The sequence below is a fragment of the Ylistrum balloti genome, unplaced genomic scaffold, assembly GCF_031769215.1.
Source record: "Ylistrum balloti isolate Yb309-2 unplaced genomic scaffold, AGI_CSIRO_Ybal_v1 Utg370290, whole genome shotgun sequence".
Classification (NCBI taxonomy): domain Eukaryota; kingdom Metazoa; phylum Mollusca; class Bivalvia; order Pectinida; family Pectinidae; genus Ylistrum; species Ylistrum balloti.
In genome coordinates, this window is record NW_026782220.1 from 294841 (window position 1) to 322692 (window position 27852).

General features: G+C 35.9%; 1 protein-coding gene across 1 annotated transcript; it reads right to left on the reverse strand.

Moving 5' to 3' along the window:
* Nucleotides 1–2251: 2251 nt before the first annotated feature.
* Nucleotides 2252–17852, reverse strand: LOC132552965 (cell division cycle protein 27 homolog). The gene is made up of 19 exons (XM_060217166.1): nucleotides 17817–17852; nucleotides 16166–16241; nucleotides 14979–15129; nucleotides 13501–13629; nucleotides 13107–13204; nucleotides 11816–11991; nucleotides 11227–11364; nucleotides 10982–11010; nucleotides 10550–10592; nucleotides 8932–8980; nucleotides 8576–8683; nucleotides 7870–8042; nucleotides 7333–7485; nucleotides 6562–6642; nucleotides 4847–4974; nucleotides 4026–4143; nucleotides 3433–3561; nucleotides 2608–2682; nucleotides 2252–2371 (listed from the first exon to the last, which is right to left on the reverse strand). Exons 1-19 carry the CDS (start codon nucleotides 17850–17852, stop codon nucleotides 2252–2254), a joined length of 2010 nt encoding a protein of 669 aa, XP_060073149.1.
* Between the last annotated feature and the right edge of the window lie 10000 nt (nucleotides 17853–27852).

Consider the following 27852-nt stretch of genomic DNA (forward strand, 5'->3'; position numbering starts at 1 on the left):
CTGGTCAGGTATCTGTAATAGAAATAAAATTGGTAGGTTATAATCACGACAGCATGACCAATCAGATTGAAATTAACAAAAAGTTCTCTTTATGATTAAATTTCAATATTCTTGAATGTTTCCAAGATGGAATAAAAATAGCAAAATCAAAAACTACGAAAAACAAAGAAAACTAGAATCTAGTTCATTAAAATGTGTCAAATCTGCTCAAAGATCTCAAACAGTTGAATCATCAATGATTTTACAGCATTTTCACTCTTAGGTCAATTATCTTGAAACAAGAGATCCAAGATCCAAGACAGACTTTCATTCCCACCATTACTTGATCTTTATTTGTTCCTTTGACCTTTCCCTTCTCTCCTCTGTTTTTGCTCTTAATAATACAAAATCTGAAAATTCCTTCCTAGCGATAAAATATTCAAATGCCACCCGTCAGCAATTTTGTTTTTCTGATCAGCTCCAACAGACACAACTAAGGACAAAGAGGAACCTACAAATAAAATTTGAGAAAAATCCTCCAAAAGAAATAGTGATAACAAAAATTGTTTACGGAACGACAATCAACTGACCATGGACGAAAGGCCTTTAGAATAGTCCATCACCTGATGACCGTGGGCTAACAAAAGAAAGTGTACAGGTTCTCCGTCAGAATGTAGTTTCAATAGGTTATACTGTTTGAATCTTACCTGTAATTTTATCTGTTTAAACTCTTCAGTCAGGCCCTAAAGTGAAAAAAATCAACATATTGGTGAGAGGCTTTCTAAACATCAACATATTGGTGAGAGGCTTTCTAAACATCAACATCTTGATAAGAGGTTTTCTAAACATCAACATCTTGGTGAGAGGCTTTCTAAACATCAACATCTTGGTGAGAGGTTTTCTAAACATCAACATCTTGATAAGAGGTTTTCTAAACATCAACATCTTGGTGAGAGGCTTTCTAAACATCAACATATTGGTGAGAGGCTTTCTAAACATCAACATATTGGTGAGAGGCTTTCTAAACATCAACATATTGGTGAGAGGCTTTCTAAACATCAACATCTTGATAAGAGGTTTTCTAAACATCAACATCTTGGTGAGAGGTTTTCTAAACATCAACATCTTGGTGAGAGGTTTTCTAAACATCAACATCTTGATAAGAGGTTTTCTAAACATCAACATCTTGGTGAGAGGCTTTCTAAACATCAACATCTTGGTGAGAGGTTTTCTAAACATCAACATCTTGGTGAGAGGTTTTCTAAACATCAACATATTGGTGAGAGGCTTTCTAAACATCAACATATTGGTGAGAGGTTTTCTAAACATCAACATCTTGGTGAGAGGCTTTCTAAACATCAACATATTGGTGAGAGGCTTCAACATATTGGTGAGAGGTTTTCTAAACATCAACATATTGGTGAGAGGTTTTCTAAACATCAACATCTTGGTGAGAGGTTTTCTAAACATCAACATCTTGGTGAGAGGTTTTCTAAACATCAGCATATTGGTGAGAGGCTTTCTAAACATCAACATCTTGATAAGAGGTTTTCTAAACATCAACATCTTGGTGAGAGGTTTTCTAAACATCAACATCTTGGTGAGAGGTTTTCTAAACATCAGCATATTGGTGAGAGGTTTTCTAAACATCAACATCTTGGTGAGAGGTTTTCTAAACATCAACATCTTGGTGAGAGGTTTTCTAAACATCAACATCTTGGTGAGAGGTTTTCTAAACATCAACAAATTGGTGAGAGAATTTCTAAACATCAACATCTTGGTTGAGAGGTTTTCTAAACATCAACATTGGTGAGAGAATTTCTAAACATCAACATCTTGGTGAGAGGTTTTCTAAACATCAACATATTGGTGAGAGGTTTTCTAAACATCAACATATTGGTGAGAGGTTTTCTAAACATCAACATATTGGTGAGAGGTTTTCTAAACATCAACATTGGTGAGAGGTTTTCTAAACATCAACATATTGGTCTAAACATCAACATCTTGGTGCGTGGTTTTCTAATATCAACATATTGGTGAGAGGTTTTCTAAACATCAACATATTGGTGAGAGGTTTTCTAAACATCAACATATTGGTGAGAGGGGAGAGGTTTTCTAAACATCAATATCTTGGTGAGAGGTTTTCTAAACATCAACATATTGGTGAGAGGTTTTCTAAACATCAACATATTGGTGAGAGGTTTTCTAAACATCAACATCTTGGCGAGAGGTTTTCCAAACATCAACATATTGGTGAGAGGTTTTCTAAACATCAACATTGGTGAAAGAAGATAAAATCCAAGTCCATGTCTTTTGGCTGTTTCATGAGGAAGTCCATGGCCCAGGAAAAATTCATTAATGCTAAATCAGAGTTACCTAATTTCTTGTGTACCTGTAATACAGAGTATTATTAACGTCAAACTATGTGTCAATCAGACTGAATTTCATAGTAAAATTCAACATGCTGTTATATCATTTGTCAACAAGATATTTCAATAAATCCATTGAAACAAAGAGGTAAAATTAACAAATTTTTTCTGCATTTTCAAGATGTCTACTTCAGATTTTCCCCCAGGTTTTATAAAAACGATCCTCAGAATCACAACTACTGTCCACTACACTACTTACCTTGCCTATTAAGAAATACACAAGAGATTCTTTTGGAACAATTTGTTTCAGCTCCTCTAGTTCTTGAAGAGCTTCCTGTTAAAACAATTCAATATCATAAGTTACAAAACACAACAGCTTCCTGTTAAAACAATTCAACATCATAAGTTACAACACACAGGTGCTACTAGTTATTTTTTAAGCGTGAAATATTATTTGTTTGCTGGGTTTATCACCATGTGAACAAGTAATTTTGATTCAGGATCTTATTGCAGTAACTGGTTGCTTTGTCACTGAAAGACAAACTGAAGGTCCTCCACATGCTTTCCAAAGCAATTAGGATAAGGTGTCTTACCCAAACCAAGCCACTGGTGGCCTTTACCTGAGAAACACAAACTTGCCCTAGGTTGAAACCAAGTCTCTGGTGGTCTTCACCTGAGAAACACAGACTTGCCCTAGGTTGAAACCAAGTCTCTGGTGGTCTTCACCTGAGAAACACAGACATGCCCTAGGTTGAAACCAAGTCTCTGTTGGTCTTCACCTGAGAAACACAGACTTGCCCTAGGTTGAAACCAAGTCTCTGGTGGTCTTCACCTGAGAAACACATATCTGCTCTAGGTTGGAACGAGGGAGTTAGCAAAGACTGGTCTGTTTCAGTTTCTCAAAACAAAAAACTACTGTTGGTAGGTAGTGTTGAACCACGAACCTCAGATCTTCACCCGAGGTTGCATTCACCATTGCTCTCACCACCGGAGCTATCACAACCCTATTGAAATTGATAGATAAAATTTAAGTTCAATTAAACATGACACATACAAAATGTGTAGTATACAAAAGAAAACTTACTTTGTGTCTTTCACTGGCAAATAAGATAGATGCCCGATGGAATTTACAGAGTGGATTGCTAGGGTCGGTTTCTATGGCTTTATTTAGTGTCACCAGGGCACTCTCTGATTTCTGCTGAGAATGCTGCACCTGTAAACACAGATTTACAGTTCACAAGTCAAAATGATCACTTCAGATACATTAATATATATATATATTGTTGGGTGCGGGGGATGGGGGAGAACTTGTAAGATTAAGAATGCTTGACCAATCAAATTGGTCCATGATTTTCTACTAATGGTCCACCATGACATTTCTTTATTGAAGTTGGTAGAGTTGTTAATGTCAGTTCTGGACAGTGGATAAGGACAGATGAAAAGATTTTATAAAAAGAAAATTATGTGAAGGGCATTTTTCAATTTTATTTTGTATAGTTACAGTATATACCAAAAGACTAGAGGTAACAGAAAAATTTTGAGAAAGAGAAAGAAAAATATGTTTCTACATATTTCATTAACCAACTCTAATTCAGCTGGTCAAAGAGATCAGGATTCTCGAAATGACCGAGGTCGCTGTCAACAGGGAGACAAATCAGCCCTGTGTTTGCCACTCACCACTCCTATATGACAGAGGAGAGCAGGACTTTGTGGGTTGATCAGGAGAGCTTTCCGGTAGTGAACCTCAGCAAGTGTGAACTTCTCTTGTTTGAAATAGATCATACCAACGCCGTACCTGTCAGAAGAACACAAAGTAAATGTATGTCATTCAATGATGAGTACATAGAGGATTCCAACCTTTTCTCTGTATGGTAAACATTTTTATTCATTTAGTTTGCATTGAAATGAAAGATTTCACAGTTGAAATATGAGTGAAAATAATGATTTTTGATATTTCCAGTTATTTTGGACCAATCAGATCTGTCACACTATTTGCATTTAAAATATCATTCCAATATGGTGCATTGCAGAGTTCAAGAACAGCAACTCAATATTAAAGTAATCATACCACTCAATGAAAAAATCTTGGTAATTCAACAACAAAAAAATATCCTCTCTATACTTTATTTTAGAACTTTGTTGACAAACAGCTGATTAAAAGTTGAACAAGAGGCCCAAGGGTCTTAACAGCCAACTGACTGAAAAGAGGCAAAATAGGCCCAAAACGAATTGCTCAACTACACTACAGTTTACACAGAAGACATTGTTGGTTTAATCATCGCATTTTCTGCAAACTTGAAATCATAAAAGTTTAAAACTGGTCTTTATACCAATAATTTCTGTATAAATAAATAAATTTTTCATTCTTTCTAATATTCCATGGTTCTAACCTACAGCTTTTGTTTTCAGGTTTCAAATGAAATATCAAACCACTCTTATCTGATCCTATGACAGAAATTCTCTCATCCATGAACCGTAAAGCAACAAAATATACCCACCATGCATTGTAGTGACGAGAATTGACTCTTATTGCATTTCTGAAACATGACATGGCTTTATCAAGTTCCTCTGTGAACACATACTCGTGGCCAAGTAAAGTGTAGGCATAGGCGAAGCTAGGATCAACCTGTAAACATGTCAAAGTCAGCATGAATAACGACAACAAAAGACAAAGCTAGGATCAACCTGTAAACATGTCAAAGTCAGCATGAATATTGACAACAAAGACAAAGCTAGGATCATCCTGTAAACACGTCAAAATCAGCATGAATAAAGACAACAAAGACAAAGCTAGGATCAACCTGTAAACACGTCAAATTGTCATGAATAACGACAACAAAGAAAACGCTAGGATCAACCTGTAAACACGTCAAAGTCAGCATGAATAAAGACAACAAAGACAAAGCTAGGATCATCCTGTAAACATGTCAAAAGTCAGCATGAATAAAGACAACAAAGACAAAGCTAGGATCATCCTGTAAACACGTCAAAGTCAGCATGAATAAAGACAACAAAGACAATGCTAGGATCAACCTGTAAACACGTCAAAGTCAGCATGAATAACAACAACAAAAGACAAAAGACAAAGCAAAGTCAGCATGAATAACAACAACAAAGACAAAGCATCAACCTGTAAACATGTCACAAAGTCAAAGACAAAGCTGAATCCTGTAAACATGTCAAAAGTCAGCATGAATAAAGACAACAAAGACAAAGCTAGGATCATCCTGTAAACACGTCAAAGTCAGCATGAATAAAGACAACAAAGACAATGCTAGGATCAACCTGTAAACACGTCAAAGTCAGCATGAATAACAACAACAAAAGACAAAGCTAGGATCAACCTGTAAACACGTCAAAGTCAGCATGAATAACAACAACAAAGACAAAGCTAGGATCAACCTGTAAACATGTCACAAGTCAGCATGAATAAAGACAACAAAGACAAAGCTAGGATCATCCTGTAAACATGTCAAAAGTCAGCATGAATAACGACAACAAAGACAATGCTAGGATCAACCTGTAAACACGTCAAAGTCAGCATGAATAAAGACAACAAAGACAAAGCTAGGATCAACCTGTAAACACGTCAAAGTTCAGCATGAATATTGACAACAAAGACAAAGCTAGGATCATCCTGTAAACATGTCAAAGTCAGCATGAATATTGAGAACAAAAGACAAAGCTAGGATCATCCTGTAAACATGTCAAAGTCAGCATGAATATTGACAACAAAAGACAAAGCTAGGATCATCCTGTAAACATGTCAAAAGTCAGCATGAATAACGACAACAAAGACAAAGCTAGGATCAACCTGTAAACACGTCAAAGTTCAGCATGAATATTGACAACAAAGACAAAGCTAGGATCATCCTGTAAACATGTCAAAGTCAGCATGAATATTGACAACAAAAGACAAAGCTAGGATCATCCTGTAAACACGTCAAAGTCAGCATGAATATTGACAACAAAAGACAAAGCTAGGATCATCCTGTAAACACGTCAAAGTCAGCATGAATATTGACAACAAAAGACAAAGCTAGGATCAACCTGTAAACACTCATTTAATTTAAAGGCATGGCAAGACAAATCACAAAGTTTGATGTCTATGACAAATAATAAATACCATGCTGGATAAATTTGAATCTATGATTTTCTGCTTTATCGAGAGATTTGCTAGTGACAGACCAGAAACATTGAATCTAGTTTTTACCTGTATCGCTCGTTGGAAGAACTTTATGGCAGTGTCATGTTCCCGCTGTAGACTGAAACAATTCCCCATGGCACACCAGGCCTGTAATTAAAGCACATATCAGTTACTCTATAATTTGGGAACTTTTCCAATAAAAGACATTTTCCAAGTTTCATTACACTTGATATAGCGATGACAAAATTTTTTCAATGCCTTCAGTTGTAAAGTGAACCTTTCACAGCTAGTTTATAAGACTAATACTCTACCAATTGAGATATTGAGAATTTTTCATGAAGTTCTGGGTTTGATTTCAAATTCCTTAATATTGTTATAAACATTTAAGGTTGTTTATATCTCCCTAGTGAATGCCAGTGCTTGTACATGCATTTGTGGGAGGATACTTCATGTCTGTGTAAGCCTTCTGGTGATAGTGCATGACTGATGCTGTGTGTGAAGTGCTTTGACAATCACATTCTGCCGAAAGCCTCCAGCAGGACATAACACCAGGTAACATTATGTCGACAACTGCCAAACCAGTTGATATGCAACCTCAAAGCTGAGGATTAAGCAAGGACTAGTAATTACTCCTTTAACAGACACTAGTATGTCTTGGCCATGTTTTGCCCAGACAAGAACCAAAAGCTTTCATCACAGGAGCGATCAACTGAATGTTAAAAGCAACAAAGTCTTTATGGTAACTGGCAATAATCTGAAATGCACTTTAAAATACTTTAGTCCTAGTATTTAACTCTTTGTTTTCAAATCTGGCAAGCTGCATTATCTTTTGTATACCTGTGGAGCAGATTTATCCATGTCGGAGAGTTCCTGAGCAAGAGTAGATAACTCTACATCCTTCTGTAAATGCCATAAGGTAGTACTGTGTATTTCAAGGCCATCTAAATGATAGGGTTCTAGTGACCGCACCTCAGAAAAAACTCGTTCAGCCTGAAACATGCATATAATATATTGATATTGTGAGAGAGAAATAAAAGAGATAGACTTGAAATAAACAAAAACTGAGAGCTGACAATAAGAAGACAATAAAGATGGTGTAAAACTAATCAACTGACTTGACGAGTGGAAAATTTTGAATAGGCACCAACCAGAAATAATTCAAATGTATTTGACAAGGGGGGATAATCTGTGGTTATCTTATGGTAGTCATCAAATATTTAATTAACAAGGTAATTGATCTTGTTTGACAAAAGGAGGTACTTTTGTGTTTTTGCTTCTGATAATATGATGTTACACGTGATCAAGTTCCCCTTATCAATGCTGTGATATCAATGCTGTGTGGCTGTTTAAGGGGTACAGAGTCAGACAACTTACCTTCTGATACTGGGCAAGCTCAAAATAGGCACGCCCCACTTTACATAGGACATAACCAGTATTGTAGTGGTGAAGCGGAAGGTCCTGAAAGTACTCTATGGCCTTCCTACAATCATACTGACTTAACGCCTGATAGGCTCGCCCCATACTCTGTAGGAGGTTCAGCATTCCACCTACAAAATCCAAGGGTTCCATCATTAAGATATACTCAAAACACCACTAAAAGTACCATTCATGTTGTAAAAACATGTAGTAAGCACACACACTGGATATCACCACTCATGTTCTGGACATTATAAGCAGAATTTGACTATTGCATCAGAGGTTCCACAACAAGTGATTGCTGTAAACATTTCTCGCACAAGGCAGCAATTTTTCAAAAATTACACTTTCGGTTGTACCAACTGTTTTTTGTAACTTTAGAAAAATAATTAACAAGGGTAAAAGATATATATATATAAAAAAAAGGACTTGCTTTTTGCTTGTACAAAGCATTTTTTGTAAATTTATAAAAATAATTCACGAGGGCAATGTAGACATATAATTAATTACAAATATATCAAGTAATTAACAAATTAATTATCTTATTTTATCACGTAAAAACTGAGTAATTGCAAAAACAACCACAAACTGTGTGTTGTACATTTCAATTTCAGTGAGTGCAAGAATATTATGTGTCCCATGGTCATCCTGTCTCTATACTTACACAGCGACTGATGTTGTATATGAAGAATCTGTGTTTGTGATGGCGCGTCAGACTGTAGAGGTTTGGTACCTGTGTCACTTGTCAGATCTGTTTTACCGAGGCCAAGACCTGGTATCAAACACAGCAGAAAACACAAGGTTTATTGATAACTCAAACGTGGAATCATCTTCAGAAATACAAACCTAGTTGAAAACAAATGATCTCTTGAGATTTCCCACAGAATGTTTTACTGTATCAGATCATCATGATGCAGAACAAGCCATACTACTTTACCAACACTGAAATGTTCTTCATTAGATAGAAACAGATTAAAAAGCATGACATATTTTGTATACCGTTAAGTCAAAAAGATCTACCTATATTTTTCTTTGGATTTCTTCCTGTTCCTCTTGGACTTTTGTTCTCCTGTAAACAATAAACATTACAATACACAGATTTACATAAACAAGACAGATTTGTTCACGAGCATTGAACATTACAATACAACAGATTTACATAAACAGGACAGATTTGTTCACGAGCATTGAACATTACAATACAACAGATTTACATAAACAGGACAGATTTGTTCACGAGCATTGAACATTACAATACAACAGATTTACATAAACAGGACAGATTTGTTCACGAGCATTGAACATTACAATACAACAGATTTACATAAACAGGACAGATTTGTTCATACATATTGAACATTACAATACAACAGATTTACATAAACAGGACAGATTTGTTCACGAGCATTGAACATTACAATACAACAGATTTACATAAACAGGACAGATTTGTTCACGAGCATTGAACATTACAATACAACAGATTTACATAAACAGGACAGATTTGTTCACGAGCATTGAACATTACAATACAACAGATTTACATAAACAGGACAGATTTGTTCACAAGCATTGAACATTACAATACAACAGATTTACATAAACAGGACAGATTTGTTCACGAGCATTGAACATTACAATACAACAGATTTACACAAACAGGACAGATTTGTTCACGAGCATATTGAACATTACAATACAACAGATTTACATAAACAGGACAGATTTGTTCACGAGCATTGAACATTACAATACAACAGATTTACATAAACAGGACAGATTTGTTCATACACATTAAACATTACAATACATTACAATACAACAGATTTACATAAACAGGACAGATTTGTTCATACTCATTAAACATTACAATACAACAGATTTACATAAACAGGACAGATTTGTTCATACACATTAAACATTACAATACAACAGATTTACATAAACAGGACAGATTTGTTCATACACATTAAACATTACAATACAACAGATTTACATAAACAGGACAGATTTGTTCATACACATTAAACATTACAATACAACAGATTTACATAAACAGAACAGATTTATCCACACATAGTTACCTACTATTAAAATTTTTAACTACTCTCATTCCTCCCAATAGGGGATTCAACTTTCACTTAAGTAACTAAATGTAAACGTAACAAGAGTATACGAAAATGTAGAAACCTACCAGTTCCCCTTCTGACTACCAGTAGTATCTATTTTTAGATGTGCCATCATGTGGAAACAAAATCAACCTCATTTATAATTCACTATATAAACAGTACAGCCAGAGAACTTACATACATTTAAATCAAAGTGCAAAGAGTAGCGTAGATCATTTTGTAAAAAATAATTTGGTAATTGTGATATCAATAGTTAACTAGCAGTAACAGAGCTGATAAATTTAACAGCTGTTTCTTCGTCTAATTTCATCTTTTTTGGTTGGAAGATTGCTTCCCCAAATACTGAACTAGTAAACAGAGACTTACATTATACAGTTTTAGTGTCTGGTCTTCAATTGTGAAGACAAAGCACGACTAAAATAATTTTCTCCGGTTTTGACAGCATATGATTAAATATACGTGTGGCAAAAGAGACACATTATATAGATCTTAAATGTGTATATTCTTACCTTCACTGTCCGTTTCCGTGCTGCAGGAGGATTGTTCTGTATTCTGTGAAGCAATGAAGCGGAGAAAATCAAATGATGATTATCCTCAACAGACGTATTTACAAAAATCTTCTTTTAAATGTATTTTTTCTCTTGGTACTGGATCCTGTTTAGTTACACTGCAGTTTTATCTCTTTGTTCAATAAAGATATTAAATTTACATAAGATAATTTTTCTGCAAAAAATACACCCTCCGGTACAAAATGGAACCTTTGAAAGAATCCAGAGGTAGTTCTGTAGAAGAGGATTCCTGGGTAACTTAATGCAATTGTTAAAAGATATTGTGTACCTCAATGTGAATAGCTTTTTTGATAGTTCTGGAACACCAATTGGCAAAAACGTTTATTTTGCATTTTGAAGTGAAATACTCGGAATATCTGACTTGTATCTTACCCTGTTTGCTGACTTCTTCGCGTCACAGGCTAAAAAGCAAAAAACAAAACAAAAACATTAAGTGTTAATACTAAGAATTGATATGCAATATTTGAAAACACAAAATTCACCAAATCCCAATAAATCATATTAAGTCTTATAAAGTTAATAGTTCTTTGAACAATTAAGTCTTTTTTTTACAAATTATTAAAACAGTATATGTATCTACTATACATGTGTATATTTGTGAAGGTGACAGTATCTACCTTTTTACTTGGTGCACGACTCTCCAGAGTGTTACTATCCGTCAGTGCTGGTGATGGAGTGACAAACATAAGTTGAGACGGAGAGTCAAGGTTTGCAAAACTTGGTGTAAATGGTGTTCCTTGACCCTGGAACGGCGTCTATCAATAACAAAACCTTACTTAGTGAGATTGATACCGATTTCATCATACAGGAATACTTTCACAGCATTGTAACATTTTGCCAACAGGGAGAAAACATACAAGGCAGGCTGAAAATTAATGATAAAGATAAAATATACTTTTTTTGTGTATACTAGAGTGAAAATATTCAACAGCGAATGAAAATTAGCAGTTTCCTGTTGAGTTAAAACAAATCTGTGGAAAAAGTTTTGCCGTGTGCAGTATTAATATAGAGTCATAAAAATCAAAACAATTGTATATGTAGGCATAGGGGATACAGGAATTCTGTATCTAAATATTTATTTACACACTGTAGAATTCACATGTCATCTGTAAAGTGGACAGCATACTCGGCCATATATTTACTAAACCTCTCTGAAAATGTTTGTTATGCAAGAAACGTACTGGGACTGGGATAAGGGGCACCTACCTGACTTTTGGACTCGCAGAGCGTGTGTTGCTGAAGAGTATCTGGTGTTTTTAGGAACTCCATCATGTCGAGACGTCCCCAGTTAGGACTACACATGTGTTTAACCATCTGAGGTACTGGTGTGATCTGGGAGTGAGGTGGCGCCTTAAACACTTGACATGGTTCAGTCTTATCACCTGTTTGGAAAAGTCAGGAAATATACTGTCAGAAAAACTTGCCACAGTTATACTACAATAATCCCATTTGCCTCCTTTGCATATGATAAATATGGTAATAAGTCATAGATTTACATTTTTATCTTTCAAACTCTGCTATAATGTAAACCGTAACAAAAGCTTGATGCTAACACCATGAAATGGCAGATTATTTTCTAGACTAAATGTAATTTTCAATGAAGCTATTTTCGATGATTTTAATTAAACCTTGAAAATAGCTAAAAATCTCAGATTGGTTTTGTTGTCTCATATGTCAATTTGTAATGTGGTACCATTGAGAACATCAACCTACATTTATTGACATTTCTTTGTTTATAAATTTATTTATTTACAAGAGATTATTTCTGACCTGATTTTCTATACACTGTCCTTACCTAATTCACACGGCTGTTCACAGGACGACAAGTTCATCACATACAGCCCTTACCTAATTCACACGGCTGTTCACAGGACGACAATTTCAGGGGATTTATTAAGAGAATATTACACACAGCCCTTACCTAATTCACAAGGCTTTCACAGGACGACAAGTTCATCACACACAGCCCTTACCTAATTCACACGGCTGTTCAAAGGACGACAATTTCAGGGGATTTATTCAGAGAATATTACACACAGCCCTTACCTAATTCACCAGGCTTTCACAGGACGACAAGTTCATCACATACAGCCCTTACCTAATTCACACGGCTGTTCACAGGACGACAATTTCAGGGGATTTATTAAGAGAATATTACACACAGCCCTTACCTAATTCACAAGGCTTTCACAGGACGACAAGTTCATCACACACAGCCCTTACCTAATTCACACGGCTGTTCAAAGGACGACAATTTCAGGGGATTTATTCAGAGAATATTACACACAGCTTACCTTACCTAATTCACAAGGCTGTTCAAAGGACGACAAGTTCATCACACACAGCCCTTACCTAATTCACACAGCTGTTCAAAGGACGACAATTTCATCACACACAGCCCTTACCTAATTCACAACGACAATTTCATCACACACAGCCCTTACCTAATTCACAAGGCTGTTCAAAGGACGACAAGTTCATCACACACAGCCCTTACCTAATTCACACAGCTGTTCAAAGGATGACCACATGAGGGGATTTAGTTTGAGACTTTTCTTGAAGCATTCTATAGCTTTCTGTTGTCGTTCAGTTTTACTGGAAAACAGAAACAAAACCTTAAAATATCCAAAAGTCAAACATTTATTCACAACCTTATTTAATCTCTCATCCACTTCTGCTTTACTAAACTCTAAGGAAGCAACTCTTGAAATGCAAAAAGGTGAATTCTACCACATCTCAATCATTACAAATTTACTTTCTATTTCATGAAATTTGCAAGTTAAATGTCCATAGCTACTTTACTAATATATACAAAAAGAAGAGAAATATTTACAAGTGAAATATGAAATGCTCTATCAAACATGTGACATATGTATACACCATTCACACACCTGTAAACATGCCCTAATAAGGAGAACACATGACAAGCTATTCCACTGAACTCTGCCTCTAATTCATCACAGGATTTGGTTTTACTTTGGAATATATTACCAACTAACACCTCTTCTGCCTCAGGTAATCTACAACACAAATAAAACATCCTTATAAAACACATTAAAGAATCATTTTCTCAAAGACATTTCTGCCGCTGTAGTCTACAAAATGTTGCCATTCAAACAAATAGCTTTTGATGCAATTTTTAAAATAATTCTGATTTGGTAATATCTGTCCAATGGCAAAAGCTTTGACTTCTATAATCATCTGATCAGGAAAATACACAGGAGTTTTTATAATGTTGAGAACAAGGCACAACACTACAAGGTAATTCAACAGTGATGAATGACAAAGCACCAAGCTGTATGGTATCTAAACTGGGGGACAAGTCCACTCCTGTAGTAATATCATTAACTTACTTGTTGAGGTCTACACAGCACCGGGCTAGGAGGTATTTACACTGGGGGACAAGTCCACTCCTGTAGTAATATCATTAACTTACTCGTTGAGGTCTACACAGCACTGGGCTAGGAGGTATTTACACTGGGGGACAAGTCCACTCCTGTAGTAATATCATTAACTTACTCATTGAGGTCTACACAGCACTGGGCTAGGAGGTATTTACACTGGGGGACAAGTCCACTCCTGTAGTAATATCATTAACTTACTCGTTGAGGTCTACACAGCACCGGGCTAGGAGGTATTTACACTGGGGGACAAGTCCACTCCTGTAGTAATATCATTAACTTACTCATTGAGGTCTACACAGCACTGGGCTAGGAGGTATTTACACTGGGGGACAAGTCCACTCCTGTAGTAATATCATTAACTTACTTGTTGAGGTCTACACAGCACCGGGCTAGGAGGTATTTACACTGGGGGACAAGTCCACTCCTGTAGTAATATCATTAACTTACTTGTTGAGGTCTACACAGCACCGGGCTAGGAGGTATTTACACTGGGGGACAAGTCCACTCCTGTAGTAATATCATTAACTTACTTGTTGAGGTCTACACAGTCTACACAGCACCGTTGAGGCTACACAGCAGGAGGTATTTACACTGGGGGACAAGTCCACTCCTGTAGTAATATCATTAACTTACTCGTTGAGGTCTACACAGCACCGGGCTAGGAGGTATTTACACTGGGGGACAAGTCCACTCCTGTAGTAATATCATTAACTTACTCCTTGAGGTCTACACAGCACTGGGCTAGGAGGTATTTACACTGGGGGACAAGTCCACTCCTGTAGTAATATCATTAACTTACTTGTTGAGGTCTACACAGCACCGGGCTAGGAGGTATTTACACTGGGGGACAAGTCCACTCCTGTAGTAATATCATTAACTTACTTGTTGAGGTCTACACAGCACCGGGCTAGGAGGTATTTACACTGGGGGACAAGTCCACTCCTGTAGTAATATCATTAACTTACTTGTTGAGGTCTACACAGCACCGGGCTAGGAGGTATTTACACTGGGGAGTTGGACATCCTCTCTTCTGTAATAACATGTACGCCTGTACTGACTTTCCCATTCTGTAGTAACAGGTGGCAAGTAAAAACAGGGCTTCATCCGATGTCTTGACTGCAAGATACAAAGATATACACATACTGATCAAGTAAAACAGACCCTAGATCTATCAGTGAAAAGTGATGGATGATTCTAGTTAATCAAGGTCCTTCAATGTTTCATAGTCTGTCACCATCTTAAATATCTTCAAGGTCTCATAGTCTGTCACCATCTTAAATATCTTCAATGTCTCATATTAAGTCCTAAGCCAAGAATATTTCAACCATTGCCACAAGCCACAAGTCTTTCTGCAATTGACATTGACACCCTCAGCCACAAGTGTTTCCACTACTGACACTGACTCACCCTCAGCCACAAGTGTTTCCGCTACTGACACTGACTCACCATGGCCATTGGCCACAAATCTTTCTGTCATGACTTACCATGATTCTTTCCAACTTCAACACTGCTCTCAGCCACAAGTCTTTCACCAATGATAGACTTACCCTTGGCCACAAGTCTTTCTACCACTGACACTGACTTCCCCTGAACCTCGACCGCAAGTCTTTCTACTACTGACACTGACTTCCCCTGAACCTCGGTCGCAAGTCTTTCTACCACTGACACTGACTTCCCCTGAACCTTGACTGCAAGTCTTTCTACCATTGACACCGACATCCTCTGAACCTCGACTGCATGTCTTTCTACCACTGATACTGCCTTCCCCTGAACCTCAGTCTGAAGTCTTTCTACTACTGACACTGCCTTCCCCTGAACCTCGACCGCAAGTCTTTCTACCACTGACACTGCCTTCCCATGAACCTCGTCGCAAGTCCTTCTACCACTGACATCGACTTCCCCTGAACCTCAGCCACAAGTCTTTCTACCACTGACACTGACTTCCCCTGAACCTCGGCCACAAGTCTTTCTACCACTGACACTGACTTCCCCTGAACCTCAACCGCAAGTCTTTCTACCATTGACATTGACTTCCCCTCAGCCACAAATCTTTCTGCTATTGTAACCGACTTCCCCTTGGCCACAATCTCTCTGCCATTTTCACACTTACTCTTGGCCTTAAATCTCTTCAGTTTCTTTTATGCTGACTTACCCTCAGCCACAAGTCTCTCCGCCAAGAAGGTTGCATCTTTGTAACAGTAGTTATTTAACGCATCCCATATAGCAGTCTGTAAAGAAGCATACATATATACATTTACAAACGAGATATGTCAATGGCCTTATTCCCTGATCGATGAACACCTCAAGATAAGTTAATCACTAAAACATCATTACAAATTCATTTTTTAGTGATAAATTTTCCCCTATAAAGCATTTCTTAAGTTAACTGAAGCATTATCTTTACCAGAGGCTAGTTCAACATTCAAAGAGACGGCATCAAAGTCATTTCTTTTATAGGGTTTTTCAGGTTAGTCTAGATTATCATTTTCAAAATTTTGACGAGTTTTCATACTGAGAGATATTAAAAAGATTCCTGAAAATGTTGGTTTCATGATTAATCACTGTATATCATACCTGCGATATGATAGTCAATCTAACTCACATAAAAACACATTCTTGATGAACACCCAAACAAGAATCAAACCTTGGTCCTCAGCATTCATCTTTTGGTATACCAACTGAGCCAAAGAAGCATGCTGTGTTAGCTTATCGCATATTTAACACAGCATAAAAGCCACACCACCCCATCAGCCGAGTGACAGAGACTATTTAATACTATGCACAAGTTACACCAACCCGTCAGCTAAGTGACGGAGACTATTTAATACTATGCACAAGTTACACCAACCCGTCAGCTAAGTGACGGAGACTATTTAATACTATGCACAAGTTACGCCACCCCATCAGCCGAGTGACAGAGACTGCATTTAATACTATGCACAAGTTACACCAACCTGTCAGCTGAGTGACAGACTGTAGTTAAAACTATGCACAAGTCACAACAACACAACAACTGAGTGACAGAGACTGTATTTTTAAGACTACATACAAGCAATATCTACCTGCCAGCTAAGTGAAAGAGACCATATTTAACATCAAGTACAAATCACAACAACCTGTCAGTGTAGTGACACAGACTATGTCAAAGTCACACCTACATGCCAACAGGTAACCAAAATTACAACAGAATCCTCCTCCCCTCCCTCAACAAAGATTTTTCGACTCTGCTAAGGTCTAAATCCTTAAATATTTATTTAACCCCCTACCTCCCCCCCCCCCCCCCCCCCCCCATCATCTTCCCTAGAAAGTTGGAGTCTTCCAGTGTGATGAAGTCAGAAATGAAATTATTAAACATGGAATCCTCCATGTTTATGGTGAATGGATTCATGTGGAATTTAAAGATAAATATGTGTCGATATTATTGTTGTACTGGAAATCATGACAACACAGTCTACAATAATGGCCAATGCAGAGTTGCAGACATGGCTACCATAGACACGTCCAGAAGTCACTCGTGATAATAGTATCAATCACACCTGAACATCAGTGATAACTCTAAAATAATGTATGAAATTAAGACTCAGCATTTTTTCCTTCGGGTCTAATTTCGAGAGAACCCCAATACTCGTTTCCTGGTCATTACAAGACAGGTTGTGTCAAAAAGAGGCATTAGCGTTATAATGTTTATAAGAAAGTGGGGCGATATTAGATTTCGTGGAACATAAACTCCATAAAAGAATAAATGTGGAATCTCTATGAATCAAAAATAATCCAGTTAACATCCATAGTTTTGCGTACATCACCTGTATCACTGGTTCTTGTAACAACATTGCCGCCATGAAAAATGCAATGTCCTCGTTTAAAGCTGTGATGTCACATGATCAACAAAGGCCGATAACTCGGTACATACACAACATTTTACTGGCTGCTAGCTAATTCAGTTTCCAATGTAACAGAACGCAACTTCTACAGAAAAAAAAGAAAAGTGCATAATTGGTACTGGATTCAATTTATAGTGGAAATATGTTGCTGACAGATTTATCACTGCATCGATTCTGTCATGATATATTGTTTTATCTTAAAAAATAAAATTGTGTATCCACAGAGACGTATATAACACATGTGTTATATATGTCTCTGGTATCCATAACAAATGCTCAATAGATCCACGTTTGAAAAGTTTAGGGAACATGACATTTGTACGTTATAAGTTTGTACAATGGTTGATAATCAGTAACGCATTAATCCCGTTTAAATACCAGCGAGCGAGGACCTCAGTCTTTTTTCTTATATATATAGTGAAATTGGTAAATTCTCCGTGTCCAGAAAACATATAAAAACTGAAATAATTAAACAGAGAAAAAGGAATTTAAAAAGAATTTATAAAAAAAAACTTGTTTATTCATATATTATTACTAACACCTGGTAGTCCGGAGTGTCATTAAACCAAGGGTAATTTCACCATTACTTGTGTTTTTATAATTTCATGTAACGAGAGAAAAGGTGTCTTTTCTAAATAAATGATCACAATATTATGAAGTGAATACTTGTAAATAATCATCTATTGAAAAAATAATGCTTTTTGGCACTTAACAAGAAAATATGTAAGAAAATAAATTTGAATCACAAAACATGTAATGAAATACCATTTGATATCTGATATGTGTTATTTTGATATTGTGATATCTCATCTGTGACGTATGATAGGGCGTCCATGATATTATGTGTTATTTTGATATTGTTTGATATCATCTGTAACGTATGATAGGGCGTTCCTGATACTATTGTGTTGTTTTGATATTGTTAGATATCACGTGGGACGTATGATCGGGCGTCCATGATACTATTGTGTCGTTTTGATATTGTTAGATATCATGTGGGACGTATGATAGGGCGTCCATGATACTATTGTGTTGTTTTGATATTGTTAGATATCATGTGGGACGTATGATAGGGCGTCCATGATACTATTGTGTTGTTTTGATATTGTTAGATATCATGTGGAACGTATGATAGGGCGTCCATGATATTATGTGTTATTTTGATATTGTTAGATATCATGTGGGACGTATGATACTATTGTGTCGTTTTGATATTGTTAGATATCACGTGGGACGTATGATCGGGCGTCCCTGATATTATGTGTTATTTTGATATCATATGTGATATGTTGTAGGGCGTTCCTGATATCATTGTGTTATTTTGATTTAATATTGTTAGATATATCAATATCAGTTCAATTTTGAACCTCACCTGATTTAACTTTATAGAAATGATCGAGCCTCTTTATTTAGATTTAGAACCCCAAATCAAAAATTTTCCTTATGGACATGAAGATGGAATAAAGTTCTATATAATTAGTATTACACAAAAGTAACATTGGATCGTGTATCTTCCATTATTAATGCTGTACATCTTCTGTTTTACGACCTCTAGTTACACACGTTTACGTGTTGCATGAGGTTGCTTGAGTGAAGGAATTAAATCTTGAGCCAACACTCATGATTCGCCTATTTGAAGTAACCTTTATATTATAAATACACAAATTATTATTAACTAGAGATCGACGGATTGTAGCAGATTAATACATCATTCTGGGTTATAAATTACATATTTCAATCTTAAACGAAAGAAAGTCGCATGCCAAATATCATGGTTTCAAAGATCGAGTTTAAGTGATCTGAACCGCTGGTGTTTTACATGTAAAGTAACCTTTATCTACATCAAACGTTGTAAAATCCATAGGTAGTATTATGAAACTTATTGTGTCCATCAGAAATGTAAACACAGTTGAATTATGTCACAGATGTGGCCAAACGTATGAAGATGTGTATACTCATATAGTCTTACAGTATAATTTTACTGAAGAAATTCGAGATCAATTATGGTGTCAAATGATCAGTATCAGTGATCATGTGTTTAGCGTTTATTTACATGATTACTCAGAGTTTGACCTATTCCATATCTTGATTGGTGGAGAAGTAATGTATGAATTGAATTTAAAAGAAATATCACAGTTTTACCTTAATTCAGTCCATTATGTTTCAAAAATGCTTAAGCATATTATGGCTAAAATGTATATGATACAAATTACATCTAAAGAATTATCATTAAGTACAATATATATATATATATATATATATATATATATATATATATAAGTAATGTAATTATGATACATCTTATATGTTACTTTTGTATTTTGTAACTATCTAATCATTATTATACTTATGTTATAATGATCACTGTATTGCAAAAATGATGTACCTCAATGCTCCGATGTGATTTTGGAACGACTTAATTACTATAATTATCCTAATGTTATAATATCTTGGTAATAATTTTGATTTGCATGCCAATTCAGCGTTCTCTTTCACTAAATTAATGTTGTTCTTTTTGTGAAATCTTCTTAAAGGAGGAAATAAAGAGAATAATAATAATAATATTATACAACTCTAAATTTTCATCTGTGACACGTATATCATGAATGCCACAAAGCGCAATTCGTGTTCAGAGACTTGAAAATCACGTGCACGGCGCGTTGTGACGTTAGCGTAGACACCCTGTATGCTAATCCTACAACATCTTATATATATGCATACACAAAACTGTTCAAACAGAAGAACTGAATCACCAAAATACGTAATTTGAACAAGTGACATACATGTGTACATACATTTTATTTATTAATTTTAAGTTTCGTTTCAGCCATAAAAGCAAATTTGGTGGTTTAAACCAGAATTTTTGACGCATTTTATTTGGTAATTATTTTAAAACAGTGTAAATGCGCGACACTGGCAAGCGTATGAAATTTAGTCACATGATCACATTGTCGAATGAAAATCGTCATAGATAATGACAACAGAAAATAAAAAAGCGTTTTCGCGGGAGAGTGTGCACTGTCATTCAGAAGATAAAGACCGACCTTGTCAGAGGTGTAAGTAAATGCTCTACTGTTTAATGTCCGATGCTAAGTAAAACTATAGGTATTTAGTCTCGTGTACATGTACCGACTGTTTATTGTTGTTAATGCTGATATGTTACCTTTTTATTGAAAATATAAGTTGAACTAAAGTTAATTCCCTCCACCTCTCTCTCTCTGTAAGTATATATCCAAATATTTCATCTTGATTTTATAAAATTGTAACATTTCTTTTGGGCAAAGGCTTCATGTTAATTTGAAAACTTGTGCCCGATCCTATATTGTACATTGGTCCTAATGAAATAGGTTTGTATCAAATGTGAACACATACACCACTACACGACACACCTATTAATAAAATAGACTCTACCCTAAACCACGCAACTGACTTTGACATTACCTAAGTTAGTGAAATGTACTCTACTAATCCCTAAAATTCTCCTACAATACATGTATGCTACCGTAGGGCTTCTGATCCATGGGCAATATACGCGGCACATAGCACGTGAAAAATGCGCGCCAAAATGTACTCGGAACACTCATGTATTTTACTTTCGGAATGAAATTTCCCCAAAATGTTTGGAGAGCAAAGAAGGTACCAGCCTCATCTGTCAGTACAAGGTTTGTATCAGTAAATCAAATGACATAACAGAAAAAAACCCATTAATATTGCTCACAAATATGTTATCACTTTACTCAGCCACTCTCTGACTCTTCATACTTGTATCATAACACATGTAATATCAAGATATGGTACACACTTGATATTTGGCCATTTATACTGCAGATAAGACAGCATTTCATTTTCTTTCTTTCCAATTTTGACATCTTTTTTAGAGTTGGGGGGATTCCAACATTGTGAACCCCATTGACTTTCAAAACAAATATGGACACTGTGAACAGTTTATACTGTTCCTTGTCACAAACTCTTACAAGAAATAAAAACGCTGTTATATGAGCAACTATTCGCCTAATTCTCCTATTCCCAAAGAGCTGAAATATCATCAAATAAGTGACAGCCTAATGGGAACACTAGTATTGGAATGGCACTTTTTTATGGCAGGAATCGTAAAACATAAACAATCAATGAGCTGACTAGAAATAATTGGAACCCTGGAATGACACTTTTTATGGCAGGAATCGTAAAACATAAACAATCAATGAGCTGACTAGAAATAATTGGAACCCTGGAATGACACTTTTTATGGCAGGAATAATACAGTCCTGTAAAAAGTAAACAACAACCAATGAACTGACTAGAAATAAGTTACCAATAGAACATAACTTCTAAACAATAAAACGTAAACAACAATCAAACAGTTAACTAGTATTGGCAATTTGGTATTACATCATTACTTGTATTAACTTAAGCAAATTAAAGGCATCACTTATTCTCCTTTCTATAGAATCTTTGTAATCACAACTTCGCGCTAATAATTACTAATCGGTATCATCATGAACACAAAGCAACATTTGCAAGTTATTATTCTGTAATATTCACCTATCAACTTTCTGAGTTATTATTCACCTATGCTCTTTCTGAGTTATTATTCACACATGCTCTTTCTGAGTTATTATTCACACATGCACTTTCTGAGTTATTATTCACCTATGCACTTTCTGAGTTATTATTCACCTATGCACTTTCTGAGTTATTATTCACCTATGCACTTTCTGAGTTATCATTCACACATGCACTTTCTGAGTTATTATTCACCTATGCACTTTCTGAGTTATTATTCACCTATACACTTTCTGAGTTATTATTCACATATGCACTTTCTGAGTTATTATTCACCTATGCACTTTCTGAGTTATTATTCACCTATGCACTTTCTGAGTTATTATTCACCTATGCACTTTCTGAGTTATTATTCACATATGCACTTTGCAAGTTATTATTCATATATGCATGCATGGCTACTATTCTCAAGACCAGTAGATTACTCTACAGTAGACTATGTAACATTTTCTCTATAATTTCAATCATCGCAGTGATAGTACCATGGCCACTTACTAGCAACTGGTGCTGTTACCATAGCGTCTTAATGTTTTGATTCAGAAAAATAAACAAATCGACCTTATCAGAATGAAGACAACTTCTCTTCTTTGAAACTAACTCTCCGGCAAGAGAAAAAACTCACTGCTGACACTACTTGCTTGAACACACCGTATTTTTTCTTTGCTATGACTGAAATTCTAGGGAAGAAAACTTCATTTCTCTGCCACCATTCAAGGACTGTAGAGGTTTGGTTACCTTCTTGTATGACAGTTGCTAAGTATCTCTAAAGTTCTGCTTGGATTACATCAGACTGATCAAGTTCCATATCTGCAGACTTAATTTTTTATGAGGAGTTTCATTTGCTACCTCATCTACTTTTACCTCCTGTTGTACAACTTCCTCATTTCTTTGACCTAATCAGGAGGAAGAACTGGCAGTGAGGGAAGAATGGTCCATATCCGTGTTGTCCTGTCTTAACTTTAACCGTATTCAGCATACTTCTGAGCAGCTCTTCAGCTTCTGGTATGAGGCATGAATTCAAAGCCCTTGGTGTACGGGCTTAGTATACACCCTAACAGTACTAAATCCATATCATCTTCTGATCGCCTTTCTAGATCTTTCAACATACTGGATTTCAAAGATTTTGTAACTACAGGACCATCCTCTTCTTTAAGCACAATTTAGAGTTTTGCAATTACTGGCAGAATCATGTTAATTGTTGGTACTTTTCAGTGCTCCAGATAGCCTGCGTGAATGCGTTTTCACGCACAATATTTCTAATTTCACGCTAGGAAAAAAATAAGATTTGCGTCATTAACCCGTGCGAAATCCGGACTCTGCGTCAATGTCCGGCTCCAATATTACGTAGTTAGAAAACTCAATAATCTAAGTCAAACAGACACTTATCAAGTAAACGAAACTCGTAACAAGCGCTTTCTTGATCGTGATTATAAACCAGTCGCATAGCAAATATGGCGCTGTCAAAAATGTTTACAAATTCAGTGTTACCCTAATATGGAAAAACCCATACACTTGATGAAGGCAGGGGTGAAAAAACCCCTCAATTTATAAAGGTAGGAGTGAAAACCCCACATGTCAAAAAGTTATCTGGAGCACTGCTTTTTCCGCACAGACTACCTCTGTGGCTTTGTGGAAAGGCTGTAAAAGTTTGACTAATTTTTCAGCAAGAGTTGTTTCCTCAAATGAAAAAAGGCAGTTTTGCATAATTGTTCTTGCAGTTTTTGGAACAGTCTCATCAGTGGCTACTGCCATTAAAGGTGGCATCTGCTCAAGTAATCTCTCAAGCATAAACAAAGAGGAATTCCACTGGGTCTGAACATCTGCTATTAGTTTATGGCCTATACCTTTACAGGGTTTTCCATAAGAGCCGGTCGCCGGCCAATATGACCGGCTTCTTTGATCATTTGCCCGCCTACAACAATCCAGTTCCGTAATAATGTTCCGTACACGACTACACGTACACGGCAGGCCACCCCCAACTCGCGGCGTTGCGGCTCGGGTCGGCTTGCTTCACCAGCCTCCTACTTTCACTACACAACCTACAATTAACAAAATTATGGAAAACCCTGCCTTTAGTCAGGAGAAGTTTTTGTTTCTCCATCAGTTTGTCATTCACACTAGAGGAAGTATGTAGTAAAGTAACAAGCCTCCTACCTTTCTGAAGCAATTTCGCAGTGTCTTTGGATTCAACAAGAGAGTTTTTAACATTAAGATTTATCTTGTGACCGACACAGCCAAATCTTTGCATGTTCAGAAGCTGAAACACCTTTTTTCATTTGCTGCGTTGTCTGTGGTACCTACACAATGAGGCAAGCCCCACTTGATTTTGGTTGCTTCTACAGATTCAGCAATTTTTTCGGAAGTATGTGACCCAACCATTTTGATTGTATTCAGTGCAGCTGACTTAAGTTTCCAATCATTCTGGATGTAATGGATGAATGTAGTATTGTAACTTTCAGTTGCTGAGCTCGTCAAGCCATCATGTGTGATACCAACTCCTACACAATCTCATCCTTTAGCCTTTGTTCAACTTGTTACTTTCTGTCTTCAAGGGATGCTAATACTGATTATCAGCCTGGAATAATGTACCTGTAAAATAATTCAACAAATTATCAACCACAATTTTTTTACACAATAAGAAGACAAATTATTTTTTAACATGAAATAATTTTGGAGTAATGATGAAGCACTATCTGGATAGTGATATTATTGATATCATTGATTGGTTTAAAATTAATATGTGTTGACTGTTGCTCTGTTAAATTGTCTGCAATGAAGCTATGTCTGTAACTTAATGGTCTGCACAGGACAAAAGAGTATTGTGATAATGTGATATGATCTACAGTTCAACTGTTTTCATACACATTTTTAAATGTTTGAATTAAAAACCTATTTATAATGAGTGAAGACTACCAACAGGAATTAAGCAATTTGAAAAAAATAAACCAGATGAATGAGATGACTTGTGAGTAAAAACAGTAGAAAACATGGACTATATGAAAACCAGATACCAGCATCCATTCTATTTCCATCCAACACAAATATTTTACCTTGGTTCCAAGGCCATCACAAAGTCCTTGAAATATTCATTGTCAACCAGGTTTGGTGGGAGAATCTTTCCAACAACGAGTTTAAAGAGAGTTTCATCAATTTTATTCTTTCTTTCAACCCATAGTTTACTGACTTTGGTGGCAAAAATAGTTCGCAAAGTTGGTTGGATGTCGATGGCGCTGCTACTGCTCTTTATGCTGCTATTGTGAACAGAGGGTTTAGGTCCATTGTGCGCTGCTGGTGTGTGTTCATTTGATATATGACTTTTGAAATAAGTTGTGTTGCCTAGAAAATACACAATTAATAGAATTTCATATATATGAAGCCAATCGCAAAACAAAATCTTAGTTTAGCGTTTTGATGATTTACTACCGTTTACAAAGACTATTTGTAGAGTGATACTTTCAAGAAACTTGTATTGAAACACATGTACAAAGTGTGGTACGACTTTGCCAAAATGATTTGTGTAGTTCACGAGTGTTATATTGGTGAAATAATTTCTCCTGTTTAAAACCCGTCACTTTCTGGGGAATGAAATAGTGCACCTTAATAAGCCTACAAATGTCCATGGTGTTTGAAATTAACAGTGAACTGTAAAATCATACGAATCAGTCTGAACTGTAAATGTATATGGTTTGGTTTAGTTTGACCTCTGAAGGTATCATTTGTTGAACTTTTATGAGGCAACATTTTCCAAACTAGAGAATCACAACAGGGATGCATTTAGCCAGGGACATCTATAGTCCCTGATTTAGCATATTAAAGTAGTATAAAGTAATACTGATGTTGAAATTTTAAGTTTATTCTGCCTAACTCTGGGCAAACAAATTTTCCTAAAAAAAATCAAAACTAGGTCATGTCCGAGTCAGTAGTGTAATTTCGACGTATTATTATTATAAATCATTGTATCTGTCATATACACATAGTAAAAGGATATTATGCAAGTGGCTGGACAGTTTCTCTCATACCTAGCGGAAACACCACATTGCAACACTAAATTGGGGGGAAAAAAATCATAAAATTAACTCTGTTGTGTTGCTGTTACATTTTCATTATCCTGCAAACTCAAATGCTAAAATTCAAACTCTACAAAGTAGATCAAGTATGATCGTAACAAACATTAGCCATGATTAGACATGTCACATTACTGTGATATGTAATTATAAAATAACTGCATCACAATAACGGCGGAAAAGTAGCAATAGTATTTAAAAAATAAAATAAAACATGTATCAACGATTAAAAGGTTTTTTATACTACGAAATTAACTCTGGTACTTTACCTGTGTTTTTGTACGATTTGCAGCACAGATGGCAAACAGCTGATGTCAAGTTCTTTTTAGATACTTGCAAATTTTCGTTTATCTTAAAAAATCCAAACTCTTTCCACACATCGGATTTTGTTTTCACACAAGGATGATTATGTATCTCACATTGTTTTTCACTAGGCACATTTTTCCTGTCTACATTTAGAACATACGAGACATCTGCCATTTTGATTTCTATGAGATATAAGTTAAGAGTAACTTCCCTTTATTTAGGTGCGTTCGATTATCGATTCTTGGAAAATTAATATCGATCATCGAAATTGACAGCTTTTTCTAGCCGTGAATAGATGTTAACCGATTAACGGAACATCACTAGCACTAGGTAGGGTTACAACTGGTCCTTCCATTAATTGGTACAAACTGATGCCTCAGGAGGTTCGAGGTGTCCTCTGTATCACCCACATTTAGACTCTATTTCTCTTAGTAGGCCACATTTTTGTCCCAGACCCACCCCTCAGACCTTGGGGGGGGGGGGGGGGGGAGACCTTCCATCAATAGGAACTTGGTTCCCCTACACTCAATAATTCTTCTGATCAAATTTAAATGAATTCTAGAGGTGCTTTTATTGCAACTTGAAAGATGACATTACTGTAAATATTTTTATTACTTTTCAAGAATGGAATCAAAATATTGTAAATTGAAAGTTTTCCTGATTAAAAAAAAATTCCATACATTGATTTATTCAAATTCATTAGTTTTACTCAATAACTCTGTATGCTGCATACAATCATAGTTCCATTGTCCTCTCTAACACCTGTACTGTTAACAGGCATGCACTACCCTACTAATAACTGCACTGGTGTATTGGTCCCGCTAACAAATTGGGAACTGTGATTATTTTTAGTATGCTACACATCTATTAGTTTTACAAAATGTAATTGATAAAGAAAAGTTACTATTGATCTTGAAGTAGCAAATCCTTTCCAAATTTATTCTCTGGTTAGTTTGCTTTTCAAATTGGAAAATCATTTCAAAATTTACTGCAAAATGATTTAGTAAATTCAGGGCAGACAGCAA

Coding starts and splice junctions, on each gene's coding strand:
- LOC132552965 (XM_060217166.1), bottom strand. CDS start 17,852: ATGGCGGCAATGTTGTTACAAGAACCAGTGATACAG. Junction 11,365..11,815: donor TCTGCGAGTCCAAAAGTCAG/GTAGGTGCCCCT, acceptor TGTTATTGATAG/ACGCCGTTCCAGGGTCAAGG. Junction 4,975..6,561: donor TCTTCCAACGAGCGATACAG/GTAAAAACTAGA, acceptor ACATGTTTACAG/GTTGATCCTAGCTTCGCCTA.